At 37.7% G+C, this 23,789-nt stretch overlaps 2 protein-coding genes across 7 annotated transcripts in view; one reads left to right on the top strand and one right to left on the bottom strand.

The window, feature by feature from the left end:
• Positions 1 to 990: 990 nt before the first annotated feature.
• On the bottom strand, positions 991 to 10,147 carry LOC139763512 (E3 ubiquitin-protein ligase RNF181-like). Of its 5 annotated transcripts, none has more exons than XM_071689662.1 (6): positions 10,015 to 10,147; positions 7,987 to 8,098; positions 5,301 to 5,409; positions 3,587 to 3,696; positions 2,206 to 2,280; positions 991 to 1,585 (listed from the first exon to the last, which is right to left on the bottom strand). In XM_071689662.1, exons 2-6 carry the CDS (start codon positions 8,092 to 8,094, stop codon positions 1,526 to 1,528), a joined length of 462 nt encoding a protein of 153 aa, XP_071545763.1. In that variant the 5' UTR covers positions 8,095 to 8,098; positions 10,015 to 10,147; the 3' UTR covers positions 991 to 1,525. The 5 variants fall into 5 exon arrangements, with proteins under 5 accessions (XP_071545763.1, XP_071545764.1, XP_071545765.1 ...); XM_071689663.1 differs by having other exon boundaries at positions 5,301 to 5,400; XM_071689664.1 differs by lacking the exon at positions 10,015 to 10,147 and adding an exon at positions 8,558 to 8,614 and having other exon boundaries at positions 5,301 to 5,400.
• A 1,135-nt stretch (positions 10,148 to 11,282) lies between these two features.
• Positions 11,283 to 23,789, top strand: part of LOC139763510 (integral membrane protein GPR137-like) — a 61,648-nt gene continuing 49,141 nt past the window's right edge. For both annotated transcript variants that reach the window (XM_071689659.1, XM_071689658.1), the window contains exons 1-5: positions 11,283 to 11,398; positions 14,190 to 14,393; positions 14,849 to 15,065; positions 17,663 to 17,706; positions 22,208 to 22,314. In XM_071689659.1, coding sequence (XP_071545760.1) covers positions 14,272 to 14,393; positions 14,849 to 15,065; positions 17,663 to 17,706; positions 22,208 to 22,314 — 490 coding nt within the window. In that variant the 5' untranslated portion in view covers positions 11,283 to 11,398; positions 14,190 to 14,271. The remainder of the gene's footprint in view (positions 11,399 to 14,189; positions 14,394 to 14,848; positions 15,066 to 17,662; positions 17,707 to 22,207; positions 22,315 to 23,789) is intronic.

Below are 23,789 nucleotides of genomic sequence, written 5' to 3'. Positions count from 1 at the left end.
ATAGACCATGGCCTCATATCCATATGACAATGTTGGCACTACTACTATCTTTAAATATGATTATTTATGCCCTCCCAGACAATGACCTTGCTTTCCACACATTCTTTTGTGTTCTCTGAACCTCTAACCCCTTAATCCACACTATGACTCACTTCCACAATTCAGTTTTCCACTGTTTCCACTCCCATGGATCTAAAACTTCATCTCCAGTTTTTCTTCATTCATCCTTACACTCCAAGGAAAGGTCTATGGGTCCTGTTGTGGAGAGGGAGCTGTGGTTATGTTGCATTACACGTGACAGCTAGAAAATGGAGGTAAGAGAATGTGGCCTTTCTTCATCTATTCATGGTGTTGCCTCACCAGTGTTGGAAAGCTTGAGAAAAAAAAGGTATGTAAATAACATGCTAATGTGTTGCAGGACTTTGCTTACTCGAGGATGCGCCGCAAGTGAAAAACTTTTTAATGGAGGTGGTATCCTTAGGAGTACAATCTCATCGAGAAGTTCTCACTCCAAAGGAGTCTACATTTCTTTGCTACTGGAAGTAGTGTAGCCTTAGGCTGCTGGAACCGTTGAAAAGATCATGGATAACACCAGGATTCTTTCACAGAAATTTGTCCTGGGGTAATTATAAATAAGTAATGTTGGAAAACTCCAATTTTTTCATTTATTCACTGTTGTAAAGCACATAGTCGAATGCATTTATTGTAATAGGAAATATGAAGCCAAGTTTATCTGAAACATTATTTTTGTATAACTTCTGGTCCTAATTCCTCTGGCTGTACTTTTCCCTTTACATCAACACTTCCCAGCAGTAGTTTTTCTATAGAATTTTGATTTTAATGCAGAACGCTATTTTTTTTTTTTTTTTTAGAAAAGAAAACATCACAGATGTTTTAAGTTTCTCTTCCATATTTTTGTGTTGGTCATTCATAAAAATCTACAAATTAACCAAACTAAGGTGATGAAAACTTGATAAAAAAACAGTGGTAGATACTTACTTGATTTAATTTTGAAGTTATGTGTACAGAAGTAGTTAGGAAACATCTGTAGGGAATACTTTACATTCTACTTTAATATTTAGAGCAAATACGGAATACACAATGCACTGCATTCTTGATCAGACTTCATAGTTTGTGTCTAATGTTGGATAAGCCAGTGCTTGTAATATTTACAACATGCATACCTATTCTGTCATACATAGTATGGAAGTTAACATGACACTCCAACCCTTGTAATATTGTATGACAATGGATGACAAAGTGTTAAAACTTTTGGAACTAAATTTCTGAACTGAGGCTTCAGCAATTACAGGTCTGGACAATAAGTACTTCATGTGCTTGATGCAGACAACCAGGATTAAGGATGTGAAATATTCCTGGCCATACAGTGTTTGATATATCACCTTTACCTCCATTTCTAATGACATGAGATGGATCAAGTACTAGAGAAAAATCAAACATTATTGGGAAATCAAAGGTAACACAATAAGCTGGGTTAAGAACTTGATAATAGTCTCATATACTGCTATGAAAACATCGAGTTATGAAGTATCTCAAGATCAGCTTCACGATTCTTTGCCCGTTCCTGTAAAGAAAGATAATTCTATTAGTCTCCATTATAATTAACATTTATTGTCAAAATGAGAATTGGCTGACCATGACCAAATCAATGCAATGATGTGGGAGAGTTCAAAATATGGCAAAAAATTCACCTAAACTTATGACTTTTTCACCCACTTGGGTTTCCATATGCATAATCACAACAAATCAAACTCAATTACTGGTCTGCCTAAAGGTCTGCCCCAAACTCAAAATCTCATTAACCATTTCATAAAAATCCCATATCTATCTTTTGCTCCTATTTTATTTGTTTTATGTGGGTGTCAGTTGCACCACGTGCTATGGTTTTCTTGTGTGTGTACATCAATTTACCTGTTTAATGAGATATCTAAAAAGTAGCATGAGTTTGGCCTGGATAGATTTACTAACCACTCGTAATAAGTATTTTACCCTATCTACAGCTGCAGAACTTAAAGATCCTCTTACATGAACATTTTGGTTAATTACTCTTTTCATATATTTATATTGAATAATGAAGATCATCCAGCAGCAGTTGCAGAAAAATTCTACAGTTGTTAAAAATGTTACTTACAAGACTGCTATCAACTGTACAATTAGGAATTCCTACATTAAATCAAAAATTACCTTCTGCCTCCTATACTCTTCATAGTCTGCATCATCTGTAGGTAGCTCATGACGGCACATGGGACATGAGTTCGTCTGGAAAAAAAGGATGGAGGATGTACATCTATTCTTTTCATACTTGTTCACAACACTGTTACCCAGTTGCCCTGCACCTCCATATATGCACACACATTACAACACTATGACCTGTGGTCCCAACTGGTAGATGTGGCCAGCTTCCTGAATGCTGCAGGCACCTCAAGGATAGAAGGGAAACCTGCTGCAGGAAGATAAGGTACAGTCTATAAATATATACACTACCTCGCCTTCCTACCTTAGGAGTCCTCTCTATGAAACCCTTGCACTGCTCAAAAAGCTGGTCAAGCGTGAGGCAAGGGTAAGCTATTTTTTTCTACTTGAGGGTTGGTCGTTAGTTATGGAGTGTTTAGAGTAGGAGTGGTTGGCATGATAACTTTAGAATTTTGCGGCACATGGCAGCCTAAATTTGTATATAATTATGGGGTTAAACTGCGAGCAAGGAGCAAGGCTGTATCATTATAGATGATTGGAAAGGAGTACAGTCTTGTTAAGGGCCTCTCTGCTCCTGTGTGGAGTGCAGCCTTGAAGTGGTATACGCCCTAATAAAATTAATCCTATGGTTGTATACTTATTTAATATTAATTAGGGAAAACAGATTTGTCTTTTGCAAATGCTCTGACTCAGGAGGTGCTGAATGATGATAATTCAAATTTGTAACACACATGGATTTGGCAAACACTACTTATCATGGCAAACAGATTTTTAAAAATTACCAGGCTTCTTAGTGTTTTTTTCCAGTGGGACATTACACAAATGAGATGAAAAAGTCATTTATAAAGGAAAAAGCATTACTTTTATTTCTTTAACAGTACCACTTATAAAATTGATATCTATTCCCAACACGGTAAGGTAGCTACATGAAACACATACTACTGTAATCAAGTACTCTCAACTATTTAACACTTTAACTACTGCAACAACTATTTCTGTCCATACCCCTTATTTAGGAAAGTTTAATTGCTACTATACCTAAATTTCCTCTCTCAACTCCATATTCGTTACACACCACCTCACTTTAAATTCTGTCAACACCTCCCCCTTATTTGAAATACAATCTTTGATGTATATTTGTACTGAGTAGTATGGGTAAGTACATTCTTCAAAATAAAAAATGACTGCTCTTACATAATTTCATAAACACTAATGTTGCCTTTACCATAATCAATAATCTATACTGTATGAAATGTTGTTTTCATAAACCATCCCACATTATCTCCTTCAAACTGTTTCTTAAATCATTAATGCAGTATCACTGTATACTTGTATGCTGTATTTATCAATTTTCTACATAATTAACTCTTACCTTCTCTAACCAAGGTAAGATGCAAGCTGGATGGAACTTGTGTTTACATGGTAACATTTTAATTTCATCTCCTTCAGCCCATTCTTTGAGGCATACAGGGCACTGACCTCCTGTAGACAAAAGAATAAGTTTGTTCAAATTCATAAAATATATCACTATTGAATGAGTTACATAAGATCTCAGTATTACGTCAGCAATATAAAAAGAACTAACAATTAGTCTTTTATTTCTAAAGAAAATTTATTAAAGCCCAAATATTATTTAACTGTAAAAATGTAGGTTTTGAAAAATGAAAAACCATTTCTTTACCACAGGTAAAGCCCTATGAGCATCTGAGAGAGCACTTGCTCATTGGGGAGCTAGAGCACTGTTCTAACCCCCAAAATGAGCTGTATCTATGAGGGGTGTTTCCAGACTCCACCTGCAAGTAGTAACACTACGAACAAGAAATCACCTTTGAGGAGGGTGCATCATTGTCAGAGGAGAGAAAGGAATACAGCACTGATGAGCATCTTCCTATCCAAATGGAACCTACCTTAACCTGCTCCCATGTGGAATGCATCCTCCTTGATGAAAATTTCTTACTGCTTCCAGTAGCTTTCCTCCCCCACCAGATATTCAGAAGACCTACAAAGCATCTCTATCAACCTTATTACACCATTTCTCCTGGTCTGTACAAGCCACATACAAATCCCTCAGTATTTTAAGTATTTCTCACATTCTTCGAAGCCAAAACCTGATCCACACATCTACAACTCCTTAAACCCCAAAGCTTCTCCCTAATATGATTCTTCTATAAATGCCACTGCCCTGTCAATCATCATTCTCCCATACAACTTACCAGATACACTCAATAAACCATTAAACTTATTGTGTTTTCCAAACCTTGACATAGAATACATTTAAAAAATTCAGATAGTAACACAAATGCAAATTCTCACAAAGGGCTTGCCTTTAATGACTGCTACATCATTATAGACATGTGAAACAATTAGGCAGACACCATAGTTTCCTTAAATTCCTGCAGTATGAGATAAGGGGACTAATGTTTCAACCCTTTTTTATGCCATAACTTCTGTATATGAAATTCTGTATATAAACCTCAGTACTGTAAAATTCACTTACAAAAGGCTACTGTTTTTGTCTACAAGATTCATCTGTGTCGTACAATTTCCTTCCATACCAGTTGCAAGTCTGATGATACTTTGAACCAAGCAGACTTACTTCCTCTGGGTTAGCTGTTTACCCATTTATGCTCGACTTATGTACAGCCTCGCCGAGTACCAGAAGACCTCAATCCTACATAATCTTGTACCTAATGAAGTATCTTAGTTTTCAATATACATCGTCAGTTCAGAATTACTGCTTTATTTCTATATTCTATTGAAAAATAAAAACAAATTTGATATAATTTCAATTAATATCTTTTTTACAATATAATCTTGGCAATGCATAGTAAGTCAATAACACAAATACTAATTTCACTAATATTAATGTACTGATGCATTACATAATATGGTAAGACTATCGCCAATATCATGTAGTAAAAACATCTAATTTTACAGTAAAATCTTTGGGTAAATATAACTTTTTAATAAGTCAAATTTAGCTCAAAATTGTGATTACAAATATGACTGTAAAACTGCTTTTGAAAACTACTACAGCATTAAATTGAACAATTACTTACCCAGTTTTGTTACAGCAAGTTACTTACCTAGTTTTGTTATGGTTGAAGTTGTCAGATTTTCCACAAATGCTTTTGAAGTCGGAGGGGGTGGTTTTTCTCCATACCCAAAAAGCTCATAAAACTCCACCTGCAAATCCTACAAACATCAGGCGTGATAAGTCATGTTCAGATCCAGTACTATGGGCACATAAACATAATATCTACGTGTGATGCATGGACTATAAAGTACAAGAAACTAAGCTTTAACTCTAAGCTTCAATGCACGTTACTTGACATGAACATGGATGACTGCAGTGCACATTAATTTTCCCTCTTAATGTTTGAAATGCTCACTGCTGAGACTCACTTATAAGAGAAACAGGTGATGCTTCTGGCCATATTTTGAAAAATATGAATCCCTATCGCCCTCAGATCCTCGTAAAGAGTGCACATACATCATCTCTGCATAATGTTAGTTACATGCCCACTGTCATAGTCAATTTTATAATAGAAATAATTAATTTCAGAGCAATACTGTATTGTTTATTTTTTTATGAAAATATCAATTATTAATTCTTGTAAATAATGTTCTTCCCACATAAATATGTAAATGTATGTACATACATTTTTTCATTTTTCCAAAAGAAGGAACAGAGAATAGGGCTAGGTGAGGACATTCCCTCAAAGGCACAGTCCTCTGTTCTTAGCACTACCTTGCTTACGCGGGAAATAGCGAATAGTATGAAAAGATGTACATAAATATATACATAATATATGATATATGAAGGACATATATGTTTACTATGAAATACGCCAGGAGAAACCAATAAGGAGTGTAATTTGATTAGGTGTATGCAGAATGAAATCACTCCTGGAAATAAATAATGATTATCATATAGTTACATCAAAACATCCTTACCACCACCCCAGACCCACCCCTCTCCATTCAAGATCCTCCCACAATACAAGAAGAAAGCCTTCCTTTTTTCATGGATATCGTCTTCAAAAATATGATACAGACATATCCTACGTGGAAAAAAATTAAATATTTTTTGGCACACCATGGGTGGACTCTCCAGACCATTCCTGCACTTTTGAGTTGAAGAATAACTTACCATGATCTCTTCATCATCTAATTTAGAAAATTGTAAAGAAAACTTAAAAAAAAAAAAAAGATGATATGGGCTTCGGTTGGTGTTGGAGTGGAAGTTACTTATGAGGAAGAGGCAAAGGCACTTGGGTTGTCTGTGTCACAACCTGAATTATCTGATAAAGTAACTTGCATCACGTAATCCTTGAGTACCTTTATGATTCACGGTAGATACACTGATATGGTTACACTGACTTTTGAAGGCAGGGCAAACAGGGACAAGCTGTGGATAGAGTAAGCATTCAACTAAATGCATTCTTCTTTTTTTTACTAGCCAACCATCAGTGAGCAAGATATGAATCAGAACGGATTTTGCCTGAGGGTGGGGACACGAATCTATACAGATTTTGCCAATAGGTGGGATAAGAATCATCTATTTTGTTAGATATAAAAAATGCTTGGTGAATACAAAATTCTTTAAAATATCTTGATATATTTTATTTAACAGAAGTAATAATCCAGGTATTGAATACATGAATGATATAATTTTCCACTCCAGCAGCTCCACCTCCACAATTCACAACTGCTCACCTTTGCATATGTGCCCCCGGGCATCCGCATTCTTTTAACAGCTGTGTTGCTCTTCTTACTTCCTTCTTTGTAATGTCTTCCTCTTCCATAAACTCTCACTCTAGCTCTATTCCTACCATTTTTTTTCCATTTATTCTTTAAAATCCTCTTTCCATATTCTACGACTTTCATCCTATTATATCCAACAAATAATGAGAACAGTAAAGAAGTTTGGGTTGAGGAGATCAAGGATTTTTACACATTACATACAGGATCAATGGCATTTAGTCTGAAAAGTAGAAAAAAAAAAATCATCTGTCGGAAGCTGCGGAAATACATTTTCATACAAATCAAAGACGATATATATATATATATATATATATATATATATATATATATATATATATTTGAAGGAATAGTGGTTCCAACAATGTTGTATGGTTGCGAGGCGTGGGCTATGGATAGAGTTGTGCGCAGGAGGATGGATGTGCTGGAAATGAGATGTTTGAGGACAATGTGTGGTGTGAGGTGGTTTGATCGAGTAAGTAACGTAAGGGTAAGAGAGATGTGTGGAAATAAAAAGAGCGTGGTTGAGAGAGCAGAAGAGGGTGTTTTGAAATGGTTTGGGCACATGGAGAGAATGAGTGAGGAAAGATTGACCAAGAGGATATATGTGTCGGAGGTGGAGGGAACGAGGAGAAGAGGGAGACCAAATTGGAGGTGGAAAGATGGAGTGAAAAAGATTTTGTGTGATCGGGGCCTGAACATGCAGGAAGGTGAAAGGAGGGCAAGGAATAGAGTGAATTGGAGCGATGTGGTATACCAGGGTTGACGTGCTGTCAGTGGATTGAATCAAGGCATGTGAAGCATCTGGGGTAAACCATGGAAAGCTGTGTAGGTATGTATATTTGCGTGTGTGGACGTATGTATATACATGTGTATGGGGGTGGGTTGGGCCATTTCTTTCGTCTGTTTCCTTGCGCTACCTCGCAAACGCGGGAGACAGCGACAAAGCAAAAAAAAAAAGAAAATATATATATATATATATATATATATATATATATATGACCTAACCTGCCAGAAGCCTCCGTGAAGCAACAGTCGAGCCATGTGTAAGTAATGGTCTGGTGTTTGCCCTGACTGGAGAGGCTGACAATTGTGTTCCTCAAAGTAAGATGCCATGGCTCTGAAAATAAAGTCAAACATGACACTTGACTGATCTTCTTCCTAGAACAGCAATGCAACACAATCATCTTCACAATGAGTTACTACCTTCCCTAATAACCCCCACAAGATTAAATACACTTAGGGATCGACAAATATGGGGGTACAATCTAAAAAAAAATTATAACAAATTTTGTAAATTCTGAGAGGCGTAAACGGCAGATATATACCTAAATTCTTAGAGACTTCAGGAAAACTCAATAAAAGCTTCTTCAAAGCATCAAAATTACAATATTCATGAACCTTAATTACAGATCTGGGAGTCTAAACTACTGATTACACAACTCGGTTATTTCCTGAGGCACATATGTACTGTCACTCGAGAATACAACAAGCTTTCAGTAATATGATACAGAATATTCAGCTGTCAAAAAATATACAAGCAATATGTGAGTAAAATAAATGACATATATTTACTCACTGAGGTCCCAGCTGACTCGTGTTTACATGTCACTGTCACGTGACCACAACACTACTGTCATGACAACCGAAATATATTTAAGTGAAAATAACATCTCTCCATTTTCATATACATTATCTAATTTCATTTTCATATATGTAGAAACAATTTACAAATATGATTAGAATTTACATCCATGTAAACATGGTTAAATGATATCTTAAAGGGATAAAGATATGGAACCTCACGAGTGTAGGTCTTACCTCCTCGTAATGGTACAAATATATAATTATCTTTATATCTTATATCATTCACACTATATTACTTAAGTCTTACTATACATAAAGACGTAATTAATATAGTGCAAAAGCTTACAGTTTGACAACACTTATCTTTATTATATATATCAAATTTAAGCCTCCCAGGCTATTCAATTACTAATACATATGTGCAATGCACCAGTGGAGCTTGCAACATTACTGTCACAGTCTCTCAATTGCACAATTTCCTTGACCATGAGCTTCAAATCCCATGAAAGCCATTGCGGCTTAACAGCCAAATATGTCTGACTGATGATGTACGGTAATTCACTTTTGAATGTCCAATCCATGACCTGTTGAAGGCATAATATTGAAAGGGAAATGATAACATGTTAATAGTACAAACAATTTTATATTAGTAATTGCCACAAATAGCAGCCCAGGCTAATAAATGACGTAAAACACCAGATTATAAAAAAGAAACTATCTTATTACCTTGGAATTCATTTTTCTTCACCTCTCTCGTCTCTCTCTCTCTCTCTCTCTCTCTCTCTCTCTCTCTCTCTCTCTCTCTCTCTCTCTCTCTCTCTCTCTCTCTATATATATATATATATATATATATATATATATATATATATATATATATATATATATATATATATATCCACCTTTCTTATATGTACCTTTTTCCCTTTCCTTACCCCACTTGGTAACCTCTCCCCATCTTCTTATGAACAGGTGATGGTGCATGAAACATGTGGTATAGGGTAACTGAGTGTCCATTGGACTTACACTCAACAAAAAGCTAGAAAACAAAATATACTGAGTGTATATATATTAATAGATTAATCTTATGGAATTCATCACATATACAATGATAAGTAATCCAAAAAATAATCTAGTTTATGCATTATCTCACCGACAACCAAAATAATGATGCATATATGTTGCAGTATGCAGCAAAAACTATTATGAACTTAGGTCTCTGGCATAACGGCGTCCAATTAAGGGGTCTTAGGCAACATGGTTGGCGACATGCAAAGTAACGAAGCTACTGCCATCACAGCAGCCGATATTTTCCAATTATTTCAGTACAATGCTTAGATATTATACTCACTCACATCTGGTAATGACTAAAGTACATATACAATACATACGCTACGTGGAACAGGTAATTAATGGTGGATCCATTAAGCCCTCCCCTTCCCCAAGCTATACCTTATGGTCCTCAAAGTAGATCTACCTCAGTCACCCCAAAGCAGACCAGGGGGTCTCGCTCTATAATAACTAGGCAAGTACTAATGGTGTACCTTGGTCGACAAAAGATTATCATACAAGATAAACAGTCTATCTTCCTTGATAAAAAGGATGCTGCTGCATGCGCAATAAGGAGGAGGAGAACTGTGAGATTTTGAGATGGTATGGGGTACTCTACCATTGCTTTGAGAACTTTAATTAGGCCTCCATTACAAGAAAGGATGTGTCGACTAATTACTCATTTGCGTCGCAGGTCTTGGCCAACTGCGCCACAAATTGGTGATCTCAAGTCATATGACGCAACTCCCTCTCGCTTCAAGGTTCGATGAATCATGGTTACAATGGACGCACCGATGGGCCCTTTCGATGAACCGTGTCGTCGGACGCATGGCTGTGTTGATGCACTGAAGTCATCAGTCGTACGACGCATAGTTTAACCGTTCTGACGATGCATGGCGTCGTCGTGTGACGCATGACGCATGGTCCCGTGGGTATATCAGGCAGTCGCCAAGGACCATGGATACATGGCGTTGTGGGACAGAAGAGCTTGTGGTCATATGACGCATGTTGTTGTCGGCCGCATGACGCATGGGTCCCGCCAGTCTTTTAAAACAGGCCACAAAACGCTTAGCGCCATCAGACGCACAACCCATGGGCCCTGTGGCCATATAACGCCATAGTCTTTGATATAACGTAAGACGCTGTTAGATGGATGGACCTGTGGCCACACGGCGTTATCAGACGCACGACGCATGGACCTGTGGCCACTTGACGTTATCAGACGCACGACACATAGACCTGTGTCTACATGGCGCTATGAGACGCACGACGCATGGATCTGTGGCCACACATGAGTTATCACACGCACGACGCATGGACTTGTAGCCATATAACGCATGGACTTATAGCCATATGATGCATGGACTTGTAGCCCTATGACGCATTAACTTGTAGCCCTATGACGCATGGACTTGTAGCCATATTGTAGCCATATGACGCATGGACTTGTAGCCATACGACGCATGGACTTGTAGCCATACGACGCATGGACTTGTAGCTGTACGACGCATGGACTTGTACCCTATGACGCATGGACTTGTAGCCATACGACGCATGGATTTGTAGCCCTATATGACGCATGACATCATTAAACAGTCGACGATATTAGCCGCATGACTGTATGGGCCTAGGGGTGGCCGCTCGACGCATATCCGTGCAGGCCGCACGAGCGCATACCCGTGAAGGACGCACGAGCGCATGGCCGTCAGCTGCGGAACAAGTGAGCATCGGAGGTAAACAAATCGTTGAGCCGCCAACCAACATCTCCGCATTTTCCACCTTCCAGGTTCTTGTCTTTGTTGTCCTCTATTGACCCCATAACTGAACTGACGTGTTAACAGTAGTTTTGACAAGTGATTTAGGAACTTTGTTAAATATTTATGTCACCGAGAACCCATAACTAAGGTTAGATCTTGAGTGTATGGGGTCGGGAATATCGACTGACCCAGAAATGTTTTCATGCGATTCTGGGTCTTGGTTCTCGTGGAGAATTTCATTGTAGGAGATATAGCTCTTACCCTTTTTGTCATGGGTTGAGTTCTTTGTGTTGTCATAGGAATAACAATTTATGTAATGTAGGTTTATTTCAATTATGAGCATATGGTATGTTACGGCCGATATGACAGAGATAACATGGATGTCCTTGAAACGCAGGGAATAATAGTACGGTTCTGACATCCACTTGTTTGTGATACAAATGAAGGACAAGATCGTTCCATTGATTTTAAAGACCATCGAAAAAAAAACCCAATTTCAGGCAAACCTAACCTAATCTAAGCTAACCAATTCCTTGGATGTCCAAAACGGCAGTGATACCGAAACGCCTGTTAGTGGACTCGATTTAAACGGGAAAGTGTGATTTGAGCATTTTGCAAATTTGCTATTTCAGTCTTTATTGCATAATGAATGTGACATTACTGAAGGTTGTGATTAATTAAGGAATTTATGGAATAAAAGTACTGGTGATTAGAATATTTAGAAATTAGTATTCCATTTGAGCTTCTCACCCAGCTTCCCAAAGTACCCTAATTTTACTTTATTTTTCATGTTATATGATAGATTTGGGAATGTTATGATACTTTCATTTAGATGCTGGGAAGGGTGATTACTGTGTTATCGGAATATTTACTATTTTGAATTGGGTGGAACCAGTACAACAGTAGCAGTATGATGACAATATTGTGGTGTATTCTGACCTTGATATTCAAAATGGTGTATATTTGCATCCAAATGTGGAGATAACATGCATGGTATTTAGACCTTGCTGCTACTTTAGACTTTATATCCATATATTTACCGATATTTTGGCTGCTATTGAAGTAGGGAACAAGAGTTTTAGTCTGATATTTACTTTTTTGTGCATTGTTTATCTACCCACAAACTTGGCTCACCTTTGTTGAGGCTTGGAACTTGAATGGAGAATGATCAATTAGAGTAACGGTTCTGCAGCTGATATTTAATCCTCTGGATAGAAGCTAAATATATTACAAATCTCATGTTTATACTCAAATCATTTGAGAGTATTAAAATTTTATAATATGACCATATTAAGTTCATTTCTATTTTTGTTTTATAACAAATGAACAGCACTGGTTATTATCTGTACATGAACCAGATGAAGAGAATGATGTAGATGAAATGTTAGTGTGTTGAAGATTTAATGGAAAAACATCTTTGTTTGGTAAGAACAAAGAGATTGTATGTGACTTTCAGAAGGGGGGTTGAGTTTGTAAGGTAAGGGAAGGAGGTGGGGTAACAAATCAAATGGACAAGAAGAACGTAACCTGATAATTTGATTGTTGCTTCGAAGGTGAACTTGTCAGAAAGTAGAAAAGCCTAATTTGAATGTTTATTATTAAATCTGGATAATTTGAATCCTTTAAGTTTAGCTATTCAAAAAAATGACTATTTGGGAGGATCAGTGGAATGGCTAGATGGAATGAACAAAGTAATGAGGTGGTGTATGAGAGACTTGGTATGGTAGGGAATGAATGGTGGAGTGGTTGAGTGGAAGCACAATACTTTGAAAAGATTTAGGCATATAAAAAGAATGTAAAACAGGGAGTTTACTAGGAAAGTAGTTGACAGTATCATTACAGGTATTGGTGTGAGAGGAAGAGTACCTTTGATATGGGGAAATAGAGTGGAAAAGTACTGGAGGGAAAGAAATAGTGGAATAATGTGTGTAATGGTGTATGCGAGGGAGGTATGTAAGGTTGGGGACAAGTGGAGACTCTTTTGCTGTGGAAACCCAATCGATGGGAGTTCCTGGAAGGAACAGGTGTCAGAGATATAGATATATAGATAGAAAAAAATAAAGTAGAGTGTTGATGTGCTTGCATTTGAGTGCAAAGTACTCCATTGCTTTGTGTGTTTTTGTTTTACTTGTGTTATATTTAGAATGGCTGTAAATTTTTGGATTTAAAACAAGTGGTTATGACAAAGAAAATTTCAAAATGACGACAGTAGAAGTGTCAACAGTATTCCTCGCACATTATATTTTTGCAATCGTGACGCTGTCATCTGTGAGTTTTTTCAATGTGTCCAAGGCTTTATGATTGTTTTGAAGCTCATCAAAGGTTGTAGAGTGTCAACCATAGCTTCTGCAGTACTAAAGATTCAGTGAAGATAGTTATCCATTATGACGAAATTGATTGTCATAGAGCATATTGGAATCAGGTGAAATGATTATCTTTCCTGAAAATATATCAGACGTAAAGGAACAAATTTTGGTTCCAGAGTTTCATTGAGTGAAAATGCATGTTACCAGTTCTCTTTTGATCACTTGAAAACAACAAAGCTTCCCTCAGATATGACATACAAAATGCACATGATTACTAGTTCAAGTTATTATTATCCATAGTACATTTCCTGCATTATCTGAATTCAGTATGTGATGTACTTATCGGGAAAATAATGCTGAAGAAATAATGTTAACATACTTTCATACTGCACAATTTGCCTCACCTTCCAAGTCCTGCTCACCTTTCTAGAGGAAGATTCAAATAATTTGCTCTCACGATATTTACTAATTTCTTGGAAATCTATCTAATTTACTTTTTCTCTTTTGCACTTAGGTAGTTGGCATGATGGTTATTATACCTTAGGAGGAGATTGCTGAGCCTTATCTGTTAGCTGGCACTTAGACATATTTGCAATATGGTGACCTCATTGGCTATACGTGAACCTCTGACAGTGACTGCCACACTGTTGTACTTGGCGTTGTTCTTCTACATCTATGTCCAGCTCATACTTGTCCTCATTTATGGCCACAAAAGATGGTAAGGTTATTTAGTTTTTACAAAATCACGTAATTGACAATATTGCAACAAGATATGTCATTTAGACTTCCTTTGAAATACTGTAGATCACTTACTAGAGCTACTTTTGAAATGCATTCTGATACTGGGATTTATTATAGAGGAATTTAAGAGGGTAGATCCATACTGCAAGCATCTTGAATAGCTGATGTCCATTACTTACCTTGGTGGTTTATGACAGACATGAAGATATAAACATAATATGTAAAGCATTTCCATATTCATACTAGATATTAATTTACTCATTATCTTGTGTCACTATTTTTAATGAGTTAGTTTTAGTCTCAAAAATTTTGAGGAACAAAATCACAGTGTGGTATCCCTTTGGAAATTAGAGGAGATTGAAAATTATTGCTCTTAAATATAATCTTGTATCTCTGTAACATGATAGATACCATTTATGATGTTCTTTCCAGGTGTTACAGAACTTTTCTCTTGTACACTTGTGCAATGTGGGCTGGGCTGCGTGTGACTCTTTTCTCGTACTACTGTTACTTGGAGCATGGAAACATACAGGAGACCATTCCTGAACTGTCCCGTCATGTGGGAACTGCTGCCTACTTTATCCTCTTCTCACTACCAGTGTATTTGCAGTTCTGTGTCCTCTGCCTCCTTGTATCATATTTTTCTCAGGTTTGTATATTTAACTTGTTTAGTTTACCTCATGTCATCCTTGGAGGAAAGTGTTGTATGGCATACGAATTTCTTTTCTCTAATGTTTTATAGTGATTAGTGTACCCCTTTGTAGTTTTTTCTCAATGTGTATACAAACTGGAAAATAGTTGAATATGCTTCATGTAGACTTGCTATCTTAGTTGTATGATATTCTGGCAGTGCACTAGGAAGCGGCTGATGACTAGAATCTTGTAAGTCTTTTGAATTTATGATCACAGCAGTATAGATTTTTGTTTTTAACTTGTTTAATGATTTTGTGACTATACTGCTATGTAATTTAAGAGTACACTGTTTAAAAAGAAATTACCTTACCAGTAAAAAATGCAGCAAATGTGTAACTTTAGAAAATTAGATTCAGATTATTATATTGTACATATTATACTGTAACTTCAAAAACCTAATGAAGGGTTTATAGTTAAGTGGCACAGATCTTAGTAAATAGTGGCTCGATATAAACTGATGGACTGGTACATAAAATGATTAAAAAAACGAACATTTATTTTATAAAGACATTAGTTCTATAAAACCTAGAGATTATGTTTTTATTGTGAGTGAAAGAGGCTGCCTAAAAGGATATATGTGTCAAAGGTAGAGGGCATAAGGTGGATTGGGAGACCAAAAAGTAAATAGAAGGATTGAGTGAAAAGGCTTTGAGCTGTTGGGACCTGAACCTGTAGGAGGTGAGCATGTTATTTAGCTTAATTGGCGTATGAAATGGTTCAGGGAAACTGCAGAGGGCTTCAGGACTGGGATGTGGATAGAGGGATTTGGTGTTGGTGCATTATACGTCACAGCAAGAAAGTGGATGTGAGTAAATGAGGTCCTTGTTGGTGTATTCGTGGCACTACCTAGTTATTCAGTATGAATACTAGTTACTCAGTATGAAAAAATTACAGATTGTGGAAATTGTTGGTGAATTTGGATATTTAGGAGTGAAGTTCAGTAAAAATTGTAATAGAAGAGGTGAAGTTGAAAGCAGTCATGTAAGAAGGATTGAAGATATATTGAAAGCTTGTAGTTAGAGGTAGTCAGTAAGAACATTGCACTAGACTTCCCCTCTGCTAGTGGCCTGTTAAGGGTAAGGCGCTAAAGGCTAAGAAGCAGCCCGGGAATTCTCCAGTTTGGGAAACTTTTGCTATGGCCACCCCCAATTGGGGAGTTCCCAAATGGAGTAGGCATCAGAGATATAGATAGATAGATAGAATGGGAAAAATTTAAGTCTAGATAATGCAAGAAGCTTGTCTAAGGGATTACTTTTTCCATGTATAATGAATGGATTTGCAGTCAAGATTGATAGCTTGCATAGCAAAGTTGGCCGCAGGAGTATAGACAACATAATGAAGATATATGAAATATATATGATGACAAGAAACTCTTAGAAATAATGAGAGCCAGGCTTATATTTTTGTCAAAAATAGATGTGGTTTGCTGTAAAAGGTTGTGATAACATTAGTATATATATGTTGATATGTATAAGTATGTGTATGGACATTTATGTATATGTGTGTGTATGAGTGGATGATAGGATAGTCAAAAAAATAGTCACCCTGAAAATCTGACTATCTGAAATTCTGGAACTCACAAATTCCAGTGAAATTTCAAATATTTGGCTAGCTCAGAAAATATCAAAGGTTTCAAGCCCCCACCCCGCAATCCTCCAGAAATTTGAGTGATCTACTAATTGTAGTTCACTACTTCACCATTTTTCAAATGGACGTTATTGTTGCCCTTGCTCTTGTTGTCTCACTTCCTTGGCATTAATATCAGAGCAAATGGTGAAAAACTGTCCCCTGGTATTGAGACAGCCAAAAAGTACATTCATTAATTTTCAAAGTTAGTTCTAGAAAACAAAATGAATTCCAAACATATATTGCAGATACATTAGCAAGTTTTGGAAGTTTATGCCTCAAAAATGTTTGTGGGGACAAAAGAGAGGATGGCATATGGAGCGATAGGGGTGAAACAGTTTTGCCGTGCTTATGTGTTCTAATGCTATAGCTAGAGGATGGCTTATGGAGCGATAGTGGTGAAACAGAGGTTTGCTGTGCTTATGTCTGCAAATGTTGAAGCTATGCATGTTTAAACTGCTCTTGACGATGCTAGATTTTTGATCCTAGGTTGTATAGCAGCACAGCAGAGGGTAGAAGAGAAGAGGTAGAATGTATGGGACATGTATAGATGCAATGAGAAGAATGATTAGGGCTAGGGATATTTTAGAAAATGATGGTAGAGGAATGAGTGAAGATTAAATGCAATGGACACACTTTATGTGAATGGAAGTGCTGGTCTCACTTGATATGAATCATTTTATTATGCAAATTACAAAATTAGAGGCACTTATGGAAATGTGGAAGCCCATGTATGCCATGTCACAATAAGCTTGGGCTAAGGATTTACATGTGTGATTTAAAGGCCGTATTTACCTTATTTTCCTTTTGAAATTTGAGAATGGAGATAATCATAATATAGTTTGTTTCAAAAAAACAAAAAACCTTTTATGTTGAACTTAGAAATGAATGTACATGAAAAAATGATTGTATGTATGGTATTTACAGATTGTACGAAGTTCTGAGGACCGATACCACCCAACAAGATGGAGGTAAGCGCTGAAAAAATTCTGTATGTTATTGATTGAAAAAGAAATATTGTTTTTTGCTATACTTTTGATTTGTGTGGAACATTTTAATGTAGTAGTATTAAATCATGTCCACATATTCTTTAACCGATTCTTTCTTAATTGTCCAGCTTCAAATGCCACGTTCTTTTTTTTCTTTTTTAAAGATCCCTCTTTGATAGTTTGAAATTTATTCATGTCACTTTACATTATAAATGCTTGTTCTGATTTTTACATCATGATGCCACATCAGCATTTTCCCTATACATGTGAATTATTAGACATCCCTATTATCTGAAGTGTTTGAGACCCATAGCATATTCACTGAAAACATTGGACATTAGTGAAGCTGGGCTTTTCTCTTTGTGCTAAGACTGTTTTTTTTTTTTTTTTTTTTTTTTTTTTTTATACTTTGTCGCTGTCTCCCGCGTTTGCGAGGTAGCGCAAGGAAACAGACGAAAGAAATGGCCCCCCCCCCCCCCATACCCATGTACATACACACGTCCAGACACGCAAATATACATACCTACACAGCTTTCCATGGTTTACCCCAGACGCTTCACATGCCTTGCTTCAATCCACTGACAGCACGTCAACCCCTGTATACCACATGACTCCAATTCACTCTATTTCTTGCCCTCCTTTCACCCTCCTGCATGTTCAGGCCCCGATCACACAAAATCTTTTTCACTCCATCTTTCCACCTCCAATTTGGTCTCCCTCTTCTCCTCGTTCCCTCCACCTCCGACACATATATCCTCTTGGTCAATCTCTCCTCACTCATTCTCTCCATGTGCCCAAACCATTTCAAAACACCCTCTTCTGCTCTCTCGACCACGCTCTTTTTATTTCCACACATCTCTCTTACCCTTACGTTACTTACTCGATCAAACCACCTCACACCACACATTGTCCTCAAACATCTCATTTCCAGCACATCCATCCTCCTGCGCACATCTCTATCCATAGCCCACGCCTCGCAACCATACAGCATTGTTGGAACCACTATTCCCTCAAACATACCCATTTTTGATTTCCGAGATAATGTTCTCGACTTCCACACATTTTTCAAGGCTCCCAAAATTTTCGCCCCCTCCCCCACCCTATGATCCACTTCCGCTTCCATGGTTCCATCCGCTGACAGATCCACTCCCAGATATCTAAAACACTTCACTTCCTCCAGTTTTTCTCCATTCAAACTCACCTCCCAATTGACTTGACCCTCACCCCTACTGTACCTAATAACCTTGCTCTTATTCACATTTACTCTCAACTTTCTTCTTCCACACACTTTACCAAACACAGTCACCAGCTTCTGCAGTTTCTCACATGAATCAGCCACCAGCGCTGTATCATCAGCGAACAACAATTGACTCACTTCCCAAGCTCTCTCATCCCCAACAGACTTCATACTTGCCCCTCTTTCCAGGACTCTTGCATTTACCTCCTTTACAACCCCATCCATAAACAAATTAAACAACCATGGAGACATCACACACCCCTGCCGCAAACCTACATTCACTGAGAACCAATCACTTTCCTCTCTTCCTACACGTACACATGCCTTACATCCTCGATAAAAACTTTTCACTGCTTCTAACAACTTGCCTCCCACACCATATATTCTTAATACCTTCCACAGAGCATCTCTATCAACTCTATCATATGCCTTCTCCAGATCCATAAATGCTACATACAAATCCATTTGCTTTTCTAAGTATTTCTCACATACATTCTTCAAAGCAAACACCTGATCCACACATCCTCTACCACTTCTGAAACCGCACTGCTCTTCCCCAATCTGATGCTCTGTACATGCCTTCACCCTCTCAATCAATACCCTCCCATATAATTTACCAGGAATACTCAACAAACTTATACCTCTGTAATTTGAGCACTCACTCTTATCCCCTTTGCCTTTGTACAATGGCACTATGCACGCATTCCGCCAATCCTCAGGCACCTCACCATGAGTCATACATACATTAAATAACCTTACCAACCAGTCAACAATACAGTCACCCCCTTTCTTAATAAATTCCACTGCAATACCATCCAAACCTGCTGCCTTGCCGGCTTTCATCTTCCGCAAAGCTTTTACTACCTCTTCTCTGTTTATCAAATCATTTTCCCTAACCCTCTCACTTTGCACACCACCTCGACCAAAACACCCTATATCTGCCACTCTGTCATCAGACACATTCAACAAACCTTCAAAATACTCATTCCATCTCCTTCTCACATCACCGCTACTTGTTATCACCTCCCCATTTACGCCCTTCACTGAAGTTCCCATTTGCTCCCTTGTCTTACGCACCCTATTTACCTCCTTCCAGAACATCTTTTTATTCTCCCTAAAATTTACTGATAGTCTCTCACCCCAACTCTCATTTGCCCTTTTTTTCACCTCTTGCACCTTTCTCTTGACCTCCTGTCTCTTTCTTTTATACTTCTCCCACTCAATTGCATTTTTTCCCTGCAAAAATCGTCCAAATGCCTCTCTCTTCTCTTTCACTAATACTCTTACTTCTTCATCCCACCACTCACTACCCTTTCTAAACAGCCCACCTCCCACTCTTCTCATGCCACAAGCATCTTTTGCGCAATCCATCACTGATTCCCTAAATACATCCCATTCCTCCCCGACTCCCCTTACTTCCATTGTTCTCACCTTTTTCCATTCTGTACACAGTCTCTCCTGGTACTTCCCCACACAGGTCTCCTTCCCAAGCTCACTTACTCTCACCACCTTCTTCACCCCAACATTCACTCCTCTTTTCTGAAAACCCATACTAATCTTCACCTTAGCCTCCACAAGATAATGATCAGACATCCCTCCAGTTGCACCTCTCAGCACATTAACATCCAAAAGTCTCTCTTTCGCACGCCTGTCAATTAACACGTAATCCAATAACGCTCTCTGGCCATCTCTCCTACTTACATAAGTATACTTATGTATATCTCGCTTTTTAAACCAGGTATTCCCAATCATCAGTCCTTTTTCAGCACATAAATCTACAAGCTCTTCACCATTTCCATTTACAACACTGAACACCCCATGCATACCAATTATTCCCTCAACTGCCACATTACTCACCTTTGCATTCAAATCACCCATCACTATAACCCGGTCTCGTGCATCAAAACCGCTAACACACTCATTTAGCTGCTCCCAAAACACTTGCCTCTCATGATCTTTCTTCTCATGCCCAGGTGCATATGCACCAATAATCACCCACCTCTCTCCATCAACTTTCAATTTTACCCATATTAATCGAGAATTTACTTTCTTACATTCTATCACATACTCCCACAACTCCTGTTTCAGGAGTATTGCTACTCCTTCCCTTGCTCTTGTCCTCTCACTAACCCCTGACTTCACTCCCCAGACATTTCCAAACCACTCTTCCCCTTTACCCTTGAGCTTCGTTTCACTCAGAGCCAAAACATCCAGGTTCCTTTCCTCAAACATACTACCTATCTCTCCTTTTTTTCACATCTTGGTTACATCCACACACATTTAGGCACCCCACTCTGAGCCTTCGAGGAGGATGATCACTCCCCGCGTGACTCCTTCTTCTGTTTCCCATTTTAGAAAGTTAATACAAGGAGGGGAGGATTTCCGGCCCCCCGCTCCCGTCCCCTCTAGTCGCTTTCTACGACACGCGAGGAATACGTGGGAAGTATTCTTTCACCCCTATCCCCAGGGATAATATACATATATATATACATACACACACACACACACACACACACATATGCACATACACACACACACACACACACACACATACATTTCCTGATGGCATACATAAACTCAACAGTCACTGTCTTTATAACAGAAATGTATTGAAAATAACTATTCAGTTGGATGTCTTAACCAGTGTATAACCATGTATATACCAATGTATAACCATGTATATACCAGTGTATAACCATGTATATACCAGTGTATAACCATGTATATACCAGTGTATACCACTGATTTATTTCCCGCATCTGTTGTATGTCCCTTATTACCTTTCTCACCTTAGCATTGTAGCATTAGTAGCAAACAGTGGCATCCCTTGCACACCTTCAATCTCTAGCTGTCATATATAATATACCAAAGCATTTGTTGAAGAACCAATGCTTGATTCCAGACAGTGGTTGGTAAATTATTGTGGGGGAAGGGTTGCTTGGCACTAGCTTGGAGTTCTGCTAGCTTATATTTTTCTAAGTGTTTAAAGAGGATGAATACTTGGATACATCTCACTTTAGGGATGAAAATAGCACAGTAAACCCCCTAGTGAATGCAAACAATAGAGAAATGGTGTATATCTTTCAGGACTTACTTTTTTTTTTCAGATGTTTGTTACTGTTTGACCTTTTGTGATACCTAAACCTTCCCACTTTGAATGTGGGAAGTGCCATGCATGATATTGATAAATAGGTAAACAGTGTCTCTTTCTATTAATATAAAATGTGTTGAAATTGTAATTTCCAGGAGTCTGTCTAGTCACACAGTGGCAGTTGTTGCAGCAAATCTGGTGGTGTTTGTGAGTAACTTGACATGTGCCATCCTGATTAAGGAAGCCGAGCACCAGATGCCAGGTAACTAACATATTTATCTTCCCAGGTGATGATTTAGTTGAAAGTTATTTTGCACAGTCATTTTACGTGGGACTTCATACAGATTGATAGCTATATTTAAGTTTAGGATAATGTAAAAATCTTAATTTCTTTAGGAAAAAAATCACTGTAACCTACAAATCTCTAAGGACAGATTATATGGAACATTTTTTTAAGCACAGTACCAATTTTAATTCTTATAGTAAAGGCAGTTGCTAATAGTGAGTATATCAATGGGCACGGATATGTCCATCATTCATCAGGATTAAGCCGTAGTGTGCTTTTCCTCTTGTTTTTGCCTTTGGAAAAAGAAATTTGCCATTCATCAGATATTGACTTATCATTTTAAAAGACTTTTGTCTATATGTTTTTCTAATGGATTCACCTTTCTACATATCTTTTTTCACCTGTGGACACAGCTCTATGAGTATCTGAGAGAGCGTATGCTTGGTGGGGAGTTAAAACACCATTTTATCCTGAAAAGATGAAATGTATCCACAAAGATTCTCATTTTTCCTTTGATGATCATAAAACAAATGAGGCCAGCAGACACTTGTTCATAGGATTCGTTGACCATGCAAAATCCCCCAGGCCTGTGACTCCACAGTATGGAGTTGAGAGGGGACTAAGCCAATCCTGCTCCAAATAATTGCTATTTCAGAATCTCACAGGGATCAGGCTACTATGAAATGGGTTTTCATCCTTGAAAATCTATAATTGTCACGTCTTCATTCTTTTCTTTGTACATCCTTATAATTCTAACTGTAATTATAGTTATCCATAGCTACTGATCATATTTCTTGTGTATCAAAACTTTGAAAGCTGACGATTTATGCATATACATCAAAGCTAGGAAAAGGACTCTGATATGTAAGATTCATACCAATTTTTTAATGTACACTCCTCCCATTCATCAGAACTTTCATTGCACATCCAGTTCTCCATTTGATGTTTGTTTAACCATTGTAGCACCCCAGCAATTATCTCTACTTATCATTTGCAAATACAGTACTTAAATGCATTCATCATTTTCAAATTCTCCAATAAAAGAACACTTTAGCTCTTGCTTGCATTTCCTTTTAACATCCTTCTCCTGCATGCACCAACAAAGTAACCTACCTTTCTCTACATAGATCAGATTGAGCGAGCATAGAGTATGGCTATGGTAGCTTCTTTACTGTTACACTATAGTTCACCTTTACATAGTTGTAGCCCATTATTACTTTCATCATGTGCCAGTTATGGAGACTCTATTGCAGTGGCCACCCCTTTGGGGAGTTGCTGAAGGGAACAGGCATTAGAGATATAGATAGATAGATATAAAAACATTCGTTAACTTTAGCGATACTAGATATCCCTGTTGCAGTCTTACATATAGTTCCAATATTTGCTTATACCTCATAAGCACTACTTCCATCATAAAAACCTCTTTACAACATTCTGAAGTCTTTCATGCA

This window comes from Panulirus ornatus, chromosome 47 (assembly GCF_036320965.1).
Source record: "Panulirus ornatus isolate Po-2019 chromosome 47, ASM3632096v1, whole genome shotgun sequence".
In the NCBI taxonomy this organism is placed as follows: Eukaryota; Metazoa; Arthropoda; class Malacostraca; order Decapoda; family Palinuridae; genus Panulirus; species Panulirus ornatus.
The sequence above is the reverse complement of the archived record's forward strand: the minus strand, read 5'-3'. Positions and strand labels throughout refer to the sequence as shown.